General features: G+C 58.9%; 1 protein-coding gene across 1 annotated transcript; it reads left to right on the top strand.

The window, feature by feature from the left end:
- The first annotated feature begins 400 nt into the window (after positions 1–400).
- Positions 401–13,340, top strand: MDFI (MyoD family inhibitor). The gene is made up of 4 exons (XM_052698406.1): positions 401–608; positions 9,157–9,297; positions 11,675–11,920; positions 12,294–13,340. The coding sequence occupies exons 1-4, from the start codon at positions 560–562 to the stop codon at positions 12,548–12,550; spliced, it is 693 nt and encodes a 230-aa protein (XP_052554366.1). The 5' UTR covers positions 401–559; the 3' UTR covers positions 12,551–13,340.
- The last annotated feature ends 325 nt before the right edge of the window (positions 13,341–13,665 follow it).

The raw sequence follows: 13,665 nt of genomic DNA, 5'->3' as shown, positions 1-13,665 counted from the left end.
CCCCCGGGAGCCGGGAACCCTCCGCCTCCCCCCCCCGCCCCCTTCCTCCCCGCTCCGCTCCATCCCCCAAAAGAAACTTTCCTCCCTCCTCCTCGGCGCAGCGCTTCGGCGGACGCGGGCGGTTGTTTGTTTGTTCTCGCGGCTTCTTCTTTTTTTTTTTTTTTTTTTTTTTTTTTTTTTTTAAGGAATTGGGGAAAAAAACAAAGAAAAAAGTTTAACAAAAAGAAAGAAAGAAACAAAAAAAAAAGCAACCACAGCCCCGGGCGGCAGTCGGGCCGGCAGCGCTGTGCGCGGGGCGATGCGCGGGGGGGACCGCGCGGGGCGGAGGGGGCGGGCGCGGGGCTGAGCGCTGCGCGGAGCTGCGGGGCCCAGGTGAGCCCCGAGGGGGGGGGAAGGGGGGGACGGTGTCCGTCTGTCTGTCCACCGGTCTCCGTCTGACTGTCCGGCGGTGTCCGTCCGTCTGCCCGTCGGCTGTCTGCCCCGCGGTGGGCTCTGTCTGTCCGTGTGTCTGCCTGTGTCCGTGTGTCCGCACTGAGCCGTCTGTCCCACCGCAGCGCCGATGTCCCGACAGAGCCGCCCGGAGCCGCGCCGCCCCGATCCGCCGCCAGGTACCGAAGTATGGGGGAGAAGGGGGGAGAAATGATCCGAGGGGGGCAATGCATGTGCGTGGTGCTGGGGGTGGGTACGGGTCTTGGGGGTCTGGTGGGGGGGTCGTGTGTGCGTGGCTGTGGGTGTGGGTGCACGGCTGGGGGTGTCGGCGTGTTTGTGCGTGGAGCTGAGTGTGTGAGAATGGCGGGGAGTCGGGGGGGGGGGGTTGCTCGGGGGGTGCAGGAGCTGCGTGGCTCAGGGAGGGGCGACACCCTGGGGGCTGCCTGGTTTTGGAGGGGTGTGAAAGAGGTTGGGGATGGGGAGAGGTGGCGGGGGGTGCTTGGCAGGAAGGGGTGCGTGTGTGCGGGGCAGCGGGGGGTGCGTGCCCGGCTGTGCGCGCGGCTCTCTGTGCGTGCACGAGCGCTGTGTGCGTGGCTGTGGGGGGCGGGGGGGGGGCGGTGAGGCTTTTTCCAGGAAGGCCGCAGTGTGTGCGTGCACGGCCGCGTGTTGCGGTGCCTGCGTGCGTGTGTGCGCGCCTGGCGCGGTGTGAGCGCAGCTGATGCCGTGGGCCTCTGGGGAGCGCAGCACGAACTTCGCAGCGATTCCTGTAACTTTGCCAAGCGCACGGGACGGGGCCGGGCTGGGCCGGGGCCAGCGGGAGCCGAAGGGGTTAAAAACGTCCCGGGGGGGTGGGGAAGGGGTGGCTGGAAGTGGGGGGGGAGGGCTGGGGCTGTCCTGCAGCCCGGAGGTCTGCGCCAGACCTCGAGAGGAGTGGGGTGCAGCGGCCCCTTCCCCACCCGCAGCAGCTCCCTGGGGTCCTGCAGACACCAGCGGGACAGGATTGGGCTATGAAGGAGAGGATGGAAAAGTTTGGGAGATCCTCACTTTTCCCATGGGACAAAGCTGGGCCCTCGGGTTGCTGATCCTGCAGAGATCCATGCACTGAAAGTCCCTGCAGTGACAGAAAACTGCCGGGGCAGGACAGGGAGGGGGCTTGGTGGGGAGCTGGAACAGCCCCACTGCGCACACAGAAGGGGCCACGTCCACCTCTGTGTGAGCTCCAGAAGTTGCTGTGCTGCTGTGGGCGCTGGGAGCCACTTGCTGCCATGCGGGCACAGGGATGCGGAGCCCAGGCTGCGTGCAGCTGGATCACTGCGTGTTGCCTTTGGCCCCCAAGCATGGCTGGGCCCGAGCGCTGCAGAATGCATCCTCTTGTTTCCTCCCCCTGCTTCTCCTGCTGCGTGCTGCGCTTCCTGGCTGAGCTCTTGGTGCTGCTTTGTGCCGTCAGACCCAGGTTGATGCATGGTGCAGCGCTTCCAGGACTCCCCTGCTCCAGGTGGGAGATGGGGAACCGTGCCTGGACCTCGTGCCAAAAGTTCTTGCATCGGAGTCAGCCGGCAGCCTGGATTCAGTGGAGCTCTGTGTGCTGTCAGAGCAAAAGGCTCTTACAAATCCACTCTGTGTTAGAAAAACAGCTCTGCAGCTTCACTGCGCTCCTAACCAGCAGAGCGCGGGGCTTTGCTCAGCACTGCTGCACAAAGTGGGTGTCCCTGAGATGGGGGCACGTGGTGGTCGGGGCCGCTGGAGTGGGGGTCTGTGTGGGTGCTCTCAGTCTGAGCGTGGGCACAGCGCTGGGTGCACGCAGAGCAGCTCCAGGACATCCCCATGCCCACCTCCCCAGGCAGCAGAGACCGCACTTTCCACACCAGCAGGAGCTGTGAATCCTTTGCTCACCCAACACGAAGGGGCTCAGAAGGGCTCTGAAGGGCAGCCTCCCACTGCACGGCACGAGCGTCGGCTTCTTGTGCGCACGGTTTGCTTTTGGTGAGCAATGAATGGACGCGGCCGGCCGGCGCTCAGCGCTGCTGGCTGTGTGACGTTGCAGTGCAGAGGCGTTATCTCCTGGGCACTTTCCAGGGCCCTGTCCTGCTGCACAGAGCCTGGGAATTTTTGCTCATCTCCTTTTCCAGCACTGAGCAGATCGTTTGGTAGCACCGAGCCTGCAGAATAAATGGGAAACAGAGTGTTGTGGCAGAGCTGCGGGCAGAGCTGGGATGACACTGCCGTGCTCGGCCTCATTTCTGTGCTCTGAGTTCATTCCCTGCCATGTCTGGTGCCCACAGCCTCCTCCTGTCCAGGGCTGCCCAGCCCCAAAACAGCCACAGGTGGTTTGCAGAGGAGCCTCGGAGAGAAAAGGCGATTGTTCATGTGAAGCATGTGGGGTGTAACTGTTTTCTGGAGGAATTAGCCAAAAACTAAAAAAAAAAGGGGAGAAAAACAGCCCTCCATTTGGCAATGGGGACTGACTTTGTCCTTGCTTCCCACTGCAGGGCACAGTGATCGTGTGAAAAGGGCTTCCTTAGGGGGCAGGTGGGGCCCCGCAGCCCCCCGGCAGCCAGGCAGGAGCGGGGCTGCGTCCTGCACAGAGAGCTGGGAGAGCAAAGCCCTGAATGGGGGCAATGCAAGGGGGCTCTTTGCTCAACTTAGCTTTAAGTGGAACTGCCCAGTAAGTGCAAAGAAGAAAAACTGAAACCCCCCAAAGAAATACATCTTTTTTTTTCCCCAGTTTAAGCCTCTTTGCTCCAGAAGATCCACTTTAGTTTTCTTTCGTAGTTCGTCATCTGCTCATGAAAACACATCGCTCTGTTCCTTTCCCTTCCTCACACCAGGAGGTCGCAGCTTTCTGGCTTTTTTCAGCCGTTCTTCGTTCTGAGCAAAACAAAGCTCCCACCCCATGGCCTCCCGGGGGTCCCCATCGCTCCTCCAGCTCCCAGTTGAATTTCCTCGGGAAGCTCTGTGAGCTGCACAAACCCAAACTGTCCTCAGGGCATTTTCTGTACTTTTGCTGATTTTTTTTTTCCAGCACTCCTCCCTCGTGCCATTCCCCATCCAGAGCAGGAGGTTGGGTTGGCAGCACCGGGGCGCTGGGTTGGGGCCGGGGGAGGCTCTGTGCCATCCTTTCCCTGTGCCCCCACTGCAGTTGTGCTGGTGGAAATGAGCTGGTGCATGCAGCAGATGAGCTAACGTGCATTTTTTGCCCCAAATCCCCATCTTCAGGCTTTGCTTTGCCACACGTTGCAGGCATTGTGCCCGTGGCCATCTCCTCAGACAGGCTTTGGCAGCCTCTTCCCAGCTCAAACGGTGCATGGTTGACTTTGAGGGCAGTCGTCCCTCACTCCAGTGTTGTCCTGCTGTCTGTCCTGCGGGGCCGTCTGTCCTGCTCTGCGATGTGGTGCCTTGGGGTCACGCTTTCAGCCCACCCTGTGCTCTTTGGGTCTCTCCCCTGGGTGGAAGAGGCTCCCAGCTCCATGCCGGCTCCTTCCCTGGTGGGGGACGTGGTGCAGGATGGCACAGAACGGGGTGGGATGGGACAGTGCTCACCCGGTTTGGCCGCTTTTGCTGCCAGGGCTGCGGGAGCAGTGTGCTCTCCCAAAAGGCTCCCCACCAGCAGTGGCTTCGCTGCCTCCAGGAGCGATGATGCCTCCACCCCAGTGGCTCATCGTTGGCCATGCTGTGCCATGCCCTGATCTTTACAGAAGGGTTTGTTGCTTGCCTTCACCTCGCTGCAGCTCCTCCAAAGCTGCTTTGGTGTTGGTGCATAGGAGAAATCCCAACCTTGCCAGCATGCAGCCCGGCAGGAGGAGCTGAAAAGGAAGGCAGAGCAGCAGGACTGCAAGGTTTGGGCTCCATCACCATACGTTGTTGCTTTGGGCATTGTTGCTTCCCCAACGAACCACCTGGTGACAGAGCTCTGCTTCACGGTGGCTGAGCACCGTGGCTGTGCTGACACAAAATACATCCAGACTGGGGACGTGTGATGGGCACTGGCTTCGAACTGCGCACTGGTAGATCTCAGGATGAAAGGTGCTGTATGACTGCAAATTATTACTCTTGTTAATAACGATGTCCACCAGCTCACATTTATCTGCTCTTCAATTAACTTTTTTTTAAGGACTCTTAGCAGGTTAGAAAGATACAAATTTTCCCTGGCAGAACCTGTGCTGGTTTGACCCCGTAAGGTTGCACAATTACTGTACTGGCATGGTCCTTAATTAGACTCTCCATAATTTTCTCCAGCATGGTGGTGTGGCTCATTGCTCTGTAATTCCCAGAATCTTGGATCTGACAGGCTTTATGGCTTTATCCACTTTCCAGGCTTCTTGTCCTTAGGAGCACCTGGCATGTTGCAGGGCCTCCTCCCACATCCTTCCCACCCTATAACACTGCAAAGTCCCTTTGGCCAGCAAGGTTGGGTGCTGGCAGCTCCTTGATGTGCTGCTCCTCAGTGTCAGCAGATGCTGGTTCAGCCCCAGACTGCATCTTTGATCCTTTGTTGTTCTCCATCATTTTTCTACACTCCTACACCCCAAGGGATGCTTGGGATGCTACACGTCGCTCTTTGCTTTCCATAGGCAGAGCCTGGAGCAGCGTAGGGCAGGAGCTGGGTTCTTTGAGGCTTGGAGATTGCTTCTGCCATGCAACATGCAGCACCCGAGGAGCCCTGACTGCCACCTGGATGTGTATTTATTTGGTATATTCTTACTGTGTAAGGCACAGCTCCCATAGCTGCTTGCAGTGATGGGTGTGCACACTTCTTGCAGGGGTTTTCCCTGAGCTCCCTTGCCACGGGTCGCAGCGAGCCGTGCTGCCTGCTGCTTTTCCTCTCCTGTGGAGGTGATGGGTCACCCACACCATCCTCATCATCTCCACTGAGAGGTCTGAGCCTTCCGTGAGGGCCTGGGGAGGTCAGCGCGTCCTTTGCAGGAGCCGTCGGCTCAGTGAGGACCTCTGGGTGCTGGGGTTTGTAGGGACACCCAGCACAGGGTCTGTGCCCCAAACCTGGAGAGGGATTTGGTGGCTGGAGGAGCTCTGCGGAGTTGTGGTTTCAGCCCCTGCCCTGCATCAGGATGGATGCAGCTCCAGCCTAGCCAAAATTCCTCTCTCCCTACCCACCCAATGGCTATAAATAACAAATAATAACAACTCCCAGGCTGGCAAACCATTTGGGGTTTTGTGGGTTTTTTTGCTTTGTTTTGCTTTTTGCATTTAGGAAGTAACTTTTCATAGAAACCAAAACTTCTTGTTTGGTTTGGGGTTGTTTTTTTTTTTGACCAGATTCCTCATTGTCCCAGCAGCAAAGTGTTTTCACAGAGCCCAGGTGAGCAGGGAGGAAATACTTGCCAGGGCCGAACTGGGACCAGAGCAGCTGGGACTTGCCTGGAAGCAAGGCAGCTCCTGGGCATCGCTCGTCCCTTCCCTCACACCCTCCTCTTCCTTTCTCTGAATATCATTGAAATCCTTTAGTGCATTAATTTCAGACTGAATGTAAATAAGCCATTTGGATTCCTCCCAGTTGAGCAAACTTTCAGACCAGAATTCTGCTTTCCTCTCCTCCAGCCAGGCTCATGGGATTGGAAGGATTTGCTTCAGTGCTGTCTCTCCTGCACTTGAAACCACTTAATCAAGCTCTACGATATCCCTTGAATAGGTCAGACAGGCACCTGATTGGGCCAGGCAGCCTATATGGGAAAACCAAGTGAGATTACACACTGGTTTTATCCGCATAAAAAAGATTAGGAAGCTCCCCAACTAAATACCGCCGCAAGGCAGCTGTTGGTGGTGGCGAACGCGTCGCTGGGCTGCCTCTGTTTGTGTCTCCATCCAAAGCAGTCCTTCCCTGACCGACCGCTCCTGGGAGGATCAAGGAGGAAGAGACGTGGGACTCCTGTGCCAATGGAGACGTGACCCATAGCCCTGGACGTGGATCCAGATGTGTGGATCCAGATGTGGATCCAGATGTGTTGAGCTTCTCTCCTGCCCCCATATTCCTCTCTCTGTGGCCAGAGCACCGCTGGAGGGGAGGAGAATCAGCTCATCCCTCACATCCAGCTCCAGCTGAGGAGTCCAAAGCGGGAGCCATGGGAAAACCTGGGAGGATTTGACCCCAAAGGCCTCCAGCATTGCATCTTCCCACATCCTCCGCGCCTTCCAGCTGAGGGCCGCACGGAGGGGACAATGTGTGGGTCCCTGCAGTCAGCCAGAGCCCCACTGGGTGCAGCAAGGCGTGCTGATGGCAGCAGTGCTCCTGTTTGTGCTGCTGACGCACCGCTATTTCCTCTTGTTTGTGCAGGGCTTTGTGGACGGGTCAGCTCGGTCCTGAAGGCAGCAGGAAGCGCAGCATGCCTCCTGCCCTGAGCATGCAGGCTTCTGCCCCTCATCAGCACAAAGCTGGTGGTGCAGTGCAGGGCCCCTCCTGCTGCTCCTTTCCCTGTGATCCCAGCTCCGTTGGCACGTTTTGCTTTGCAGCAGTGTTGCAAGACATGCAGTGGAAGGCCATGAGACCGTCCAGCTTTCTTGCTTCTTTCAGCTCTTTCCCCTTTTCCCTCCATTCTTCTCAATCCCTGCCATGTTTGGAGCTCCGTGCTTTCCTGGGGCTGTTACAGAGGCTGGTTTTGACTTTGCAAAAGGGAAGAAGAGTCAGGAAAGTTGGGAGCGTGCGTCGCTCAGCCTTGGCAGCCAGGAGGCAAAGATGAGGAGCTCCACATCTCTGCTCTCCTGATCTCTTGCACCGTACAGCAGCGCTGCGATTCACCAAAGCCTGACTTACTGTTCTTCAGACACTTCATTGTCTCCATCCTCAGCATCACCCCGTGCCGCGTTGCCTTTTGTTTCTCCTTGTGTTTGGCACGGCTGTGCAGATGCCGTGGTAACGCCGGTGTCCTCGTGCTCCTGGTGGAGCAGCAGGGCTGCGTGCAGGGCAGGACAGGAGCAGCTTACCCAAATCTCTCTCCCGCCTATTTCTGTCTCTCTCCTAGCCAGCTTGTCCCAGTGGGCGTTGATTTAATTGCCATCTTCCTCCCTCCACTGCTGTGGCTGTGTGTGAGAGCTCATGTTGCACTGGGTAACAATTACGGGTGCAGCAGAAAGCTTCACTTTGCAAAGTGATGCTCAGCACCTCGAACCCCTTCCCGTGCCCTCCAGCCGCAGCTCTGATTGCTCAGCTCTGGCTCACAGCTCCACGTGGGGCTGCCCATCCATCGAGGTGTCAGCGTTTGCTTCCCACAGGCGTTGGCCAAATCCCACGGCTCTGAGTCAGGCTGGCCCAGGTCTGGACACGACAGAGGACGTGGCTGCAGCCCCGTGGGGCGTTACTCACCTTTACACCACGCCTGTGCACAAACACCCAGAGGCGTGGGACAGCCTGCTCTCTTCTCTCTTTTTCACCCTGGACTCTCACAGGAACGTGAGAACCAGTTTTCCGTGCTCCTTTTTGGGTTGTGCTTCCTCCCGCTCCGTTTTTGGAGCCAAACTGCAGAACTCAGCTGGAGCTGCTGCATTTCCCCTTGAGTGAGCACCAAAATCACCACTGGACTGGATGCGGAGAGCTTGGTGCCAGGCTCTGCAGGTTTTCTCAGCAGAGGTGGTGGGTCCTCCAGCAGGAGCCCTTCAGAGCAGGGGGCAAATCTGTGCTCTGTAGGGTAGCGCTTAAAACAGCGACCGCAGGCAGGTTGTTTCTTCCCATCCCAGTCGATTCCGTGAAGGAACCCAGGGTGCAAAGTGCAAACCAATCTCAGCCACGCTGGGGAGGGCTCAGGCTCCAGGGCACAGCAGTCTTATGGGGAAACCGAGGCAGGGGGTGAATGCATGGGGCTGAGGCAGCATCACTGCCGGCTGCATGCATCCCCTCCTGCCCACCCCAGGCTGTGGGTGTGCCCCCACCTCCCTTGTAGGGCCTCTTGCTGTAGTCCCTGTAATTACGCAGCTGAGGTCTGCCCAGCTCCAGCTTGTAGGACCTCTTGTTACACTGAGTGCAACGCGGTGGCCGTGAGCTCACTCTGCACCCCCCCCCACCCCAGCCCTGCCTGCCTGCATGTAGGATCTCTTGTTATAGCCAGGGAAATTACAGCTGTTTGGTCTCCCTCCCTTTGCCCAAGCTATAATTTAGGGTTATATAAAGTGCAGTCCGGCCCCTGTTGTGCAAGCAGCTGCTATTCCTGTGCCGGGGAAGAGGAGGGGGCTCTGCAGCCCCCAGTCACACACTGGGGAGTGGTCCCCACTGCTGGCTGGGATGCTGCAGGGAGATGTGTGGCACTGAGGCTTGTCCCCACAAGGCAGGTGGGGAGTTGCTCATTTGGGATTTGGCTTGCCACAATCGAGGCAGTTCCACAGGGGCAGCTCCTGTGCCAGGGCAAATGGGACCTGATGGGGGGTGGCTGGCAGAGCTCTTTCATGAGAATGGGGGGAAAGCTTGGCTGGAGGTGCTTGGCTGGGTGTTACTGCATCCCCTCTCTTTTTGGAGAGGGAACCTGAAGCCACAGGAGGGAGGTATCAAACCTCTGGCATTGCAGGAGGGGAAGCAGTGCCGTGCAACCCTAAATCCATTGCAGCCCTCCAGCTGTTCCCCCAGCTGTGCACTCTGGGTCAAAAAACAACAGCAGCCAGCGGACACGGCTTGCACCCTGAAGCTGAACCCCAAAGCATGATCCAGGGGTGTGATTGCCCAGGGACTGTGTTGGTGGCTGTGACCCCCCCTCCCGAGGCATTCACCCCGTCCTCTTTCTCTTGCAGAGGTGGGTGAGACCTCACACCCTTCACCTGCAGCCCCCAGGATTGAGAAGCCCTCGGATGACGCTGAGTCCTGCACAGCGCTGCCCAACGGCACCACAGCAGCCAGGACGGAGCTCGTGGGCACTCCTGAAGCTGTGACATGTGAGTGCTCCTGGGCACGGCTGCTGCCAATTAATAAGTGATAGTGCTCGTTAACGAGGCAGGCGGTGGTGAGAAGCCATCATCTCCCTGCTCTGTCGATGTGCCCTCGCTCTGTGCCCCTTTATGGGGTGGGTGGTTCTGCTCCCAGGCCACCCCTTAGCACACAGCCACCCCCGTTGGTTGGATGGGGGTGGGTTGGCGCTTCCCCCCGAGGGGAGCAGGGTGGGGATGAGGTTGTGAACAGTGAAACGCAGGCGCTGCTGCCTGGAGCAAGGAGAGCGCACGTTTCCCCAGCCCCAGCACGAGCCCTGCGAGCATCTGGGAGCTGGGCCGGCTGCCCACAGACATTCTGCACCTCTGAGTCACACCACAGCCACTGCACCCCGCACGCCGCGGCCCCACGCAGCCCCTTCCCCACCCTGTAGGGACAAGGGGAGCACGGCCAGGCTGGTGGGGGGGCAGGGAGTGGGGCAGCTCCCTCCTTCCCCTCTGGTCCCTCGGCATTACCGCCAGCAGCCCTGTTTGCAGCCCTCTACTGCCGCTTTCAGTGCAGGGTCACAGTGCAGCTCAGTCCTGCTGGTGACCCCACCTTGGGCACAGGAAGGAGCGCTGTGGGTCTGACAGTCTGGCACTCATCTGGGGGTGCCGGGGAGCCTGAGCTGCTCCATGAAGCATCACCCCAGTGTGAGGCACAGTGTGCCCATCCCAGAGCTTTGCATTGCATGCAGTCGGTGCAATGGGTTGCTCCTCCCTGCGCTGCCAGCGCCCCGCAGAGCATCACACACCGCTCCGGGGCTGCAGGTTGAAGGGCTGTCTCTCCAAAGAGCTCCTGAAAGCAATCCCGAAAGATGGAAGCTATTTTTCTTAACGAGAGGGGGGGATTGCTGGCTGGTCCTCCCTGCTGCTCACTGGAGCTGGAGCATGATTTTGATTTACAAACAGTTTAATCTGAGGAATGCAGTGAAATGGAGAATGCCAAACCCAGCACACTGCAGGCTGCTGTAAGTTGTGCTGCTTCAGAACAAAACAGCGGGCAAAGCTTGGGGTGCAGGGAGAGCAGTGGCAGAGGCGGCCGTGCTGGGCTCTGTTGCCCATTCCCCCATGGCTCCAACCAGCCCCGCTGCCTCTGTTCCCGTGGGCTCCATGCATGGTGGTGGAACCTCAGTGTGTGCTCCTGTTCCCTTGGGATACCAAACCCTGGGACTTCAGGGAGTGGTGGGGGCAAAGTGTCCCATTTTATCCATGATCCATTTCCCCTTTACCTTTTTTGCCCTTCTCTCACCCCTCTTGCTTTCAACCCAATGCTTTCAGCTCAGCACTGGTTGTTGTAAGCGCGTCTCACCAAATGCCCGTGCAGACTTCTTTCTGCAGCTCCCATTTTGGAAGCACCACAGGCACACATTTGCGGGTTTCGTGCCTCTGTCTATTTTTGCCGCTGCAAGACAGGCAGTCATTGCCGTGGGGGGGGGACTGAGCCGTGCCCCCTCCTCCCATGGGTCCCCCCACAGCCACGCTGTGCAGAAAGCAGCTACTGTTCCCGGCGGCCGGAGGTGCCTTTGCCCTCGAGCCTCCAGGCTGAATCATCCCTTGTTTACTGGCGCGGGAGAGGGAAATCAAAGCTTGGCAAAAGCTCCTCCAGTCCAGGCTGGGTCTGTGGCTTCGATTGGCATCGCTGCAGCGGGAGTCAGACATTGCAGCCCCCTCCCTTGAGCTGCGTTTCGAGCTGTGTTTCCAGCCCTCTCCTGACCACGCCGCCTTCGCCACACATGGGGACACGGCGCCGAGCAGGAGCACACAGCTGGAGGCTGATAGAGCAGATCTGCATTCCCTCCTCAGGCCGAGGAGTTCAGCCAGAGGCTGGGGAGCCCTTTCATTACGCAGCCGGGGTGATGAGCAGCGCTCCAGTTTCGCCTTATCTGGCTCAGCAGAGGGGGACGGCTGTGCAGCTCATGGCTGCTCTGCGGAATGGTGGCTGTGCCATTGGGTTTCTTTTGGGGGTGGCAGAGGTGGAGGTTTCTCCCCATGCCCTCCGTGCCCCCACTCACCTCCACCCCTCCTGTCTGTGCTGGCAGTGCTGAGCCCCCCTACCCAGATCCTCTGCTGAGGTTTGGCAGTCACACCACATCCCGCACGCCAAGACGTTGTTTCTTGCTCTTTTCTCATCCCTCCCTCTCTTTCTCTGACTGCCTCCTTCCTTCCAGCTGTCTCTTGCATCTCATTCCTCCTCCCCATTCTCCTGGACAGTGCTTTTGTCAGCATCCCTCCTGCAATACCATGCCAGGTTCCCACATGCTGGCAGGGAACAGGGGCCAGGACCTCATTTGTCCCTCAGCACAGCACTGCAGGGACCAGCAGTGACCTCCTGCTCTCTCCCCAGGCCAGCCCCAGATGCGAGCAGCCACACAGGCCACCAGCCCCTGCACCCACCTGCTGCAGAATGGGGCTGGACAAGGCCCGGATCCAGGTGGGAACACGGGGAACGGGGTCTTTCGCCCTCTGCCCAGCTCCCAGAAGCCTCACCGTAAGCTGCAGTCCCACCACTCCATCAACAGCCAGAGCAGCAAGAAGAGCAAGGGCAGCTCCAAGTCAGCTTCATCCCACATCCCTATTGAGGCGCAGGAAGGTACCACTCTCTGCAAGGGGGATTTTCTTTGCTGTGGCCCCATATCCCATGGGGTATCTTATGTAGCATCCTCCCAGCTCACCAGGACCCTGAAGTTGGGCAGCAGCCACGCTCCCCTCACCTCCTGCATCTGCACCACTCACCCTTCCCCAGGGCGGGTACTGATTGGGTGTCATTTCACCTCCTCCAAAATTGGTTTATTTTGGGGTCTGGGCATGTCTCAGGCATTGAGGGAGCAGCGCCTGGCTCCCAGCCCCATCCCACCCCCTCCCCTCGTTCCCAGTTTTCATCCTTTGGGGGCCGAGCATCCATTCACCAGCCCAGCACCGGTACCACTCCTCCCTGCCCACTCTCTCTGGCTGTTTCCCTGCAGACTGCTGCGTCCACTGCATCCTATCCTGCCTCTTCTGCGAGTTCCTGACCCTCTGCAACATCGTGCTGGACTGTGCCACCTGCGGCTCCTGCACCTCCGAGGATTCCTGCATCTGCTGCTGCTGCTGCAACTCGGGCGAGTGCGCGGACTGCGACCTGCCCTGCGACATGGACTGCGGCATCATCGACGCCTGCTGCGAGTCGGCCGACTGCCTGGAGATCTGCATGGAGTGCTGCGGGCTCTGCTTCTCCTCCTGAGGGCCAGATCTGGGGAGAGGGGACCGTTCCCATCCCCTCCTGCAGGCTCCCCAGCAGAAATTGTGGAAACCCAGGCGTGAAATGCCAAAAGACGGAGCCCGGTGAGGAAGGAGAGTGCTGCCCCCCCACCCCGCTGCAAACCTCATCCTCAGAGCTGGTGAGCCTGCTGGATCCTGCCTGGGGAAGGGTGAATCGGCAGGGCTGGGGGCGGCCATAGCACTCTACCTCTTCCCCACGCCCGGGGTTCATGGGAGCATCCTGCCACCTGAGCCGAGCGCAGGAGCTCCCACCCCACACCGTCCCAGGACGCTGCTCCAGGTGCTGTGCCTTGCTTTGGGGTGGCCCAGGGCATCCTCACTTCTTGGATCCTCCAAGGCTGGGTGCAGCAGAACCTTCCACCCCACAGAGATGGCCTCTGGAGCCAGGCTGTGTGGGTGGGCGCAGCCCCCAGCCCCTCCTCGGTGCTGACATTGGCAGCCAAGTGCAATAACCAGCCTGCAGGGGGATTCCCCCACAGCCAAGTGCCTTCATCCCCACCCACTCTTCCTGCAGGACTGGAGCAGCCATGCAAGCTGTGACCAACCCCAAGTGCATCCCTCACTGGGCAGCTTGGTGCAAAATGACTCCCAGCAGCTGCTGGCCCCCATCCCATCACCGCAGGAACGGGGCTGGTGGCTGGAGGGAGGCAGAGAACACCCTGTTGGAGGGCTGGGGAGAAGGGGAGGAAGAAGAAGTGTCATGGTATTATTATTATTATTTTATCTTTGGTCCCTTTTGTTACTGTAAATAAAGGTCTGTCTTCATTTCTGAATAAAGGCTGCTGTGTCACCTCACGTGCCCAAGGAATGGCAGCTCACAGCCACACTGCATCTCCTGTCCCCACATCCTTCTGCAGCTCAGGGCACGAGAGGACCTGCAAGGGCTGCAGGGCTTTCTCTTGGCACTGGGGCCATGAGGTGGCTCAGCAGCAGCCCTGGAGCTCTCCTGTCCTCTGCCCCTCACTTCACCTCTGTCGCGAGAGCATAATGTCCCTAAAAGGAGACAGGCGGCCGAGTTTGGTGGCTTGGGTTCTGCCGTGCCACCTCTCAGCCCAACTGAGCAACTGCCAAACATGC

The sequence above is a fragment of the Tympanuchus pallidicinctus genome, unplaced genomic scaffold (assembly GCF_026119805.1).
Source record: "Tympanuchus pallidicinctus isolate F22 unplaced genomic scaffold, pur_lepc_1.0 scaffold32, whole genome shotgun sequence".
NCBI classification, from domain to species: Eukaryota; Metazoa; Chordata; class Aves; order Galliformes; family Phasianidae; genus Tympanuchus; species Tympanuchus pallidicinctus.
Note: the sequence above shows the minus strand (reverse complement) of the source record. Positions and strands in the feature narration are given on the sequence as shown.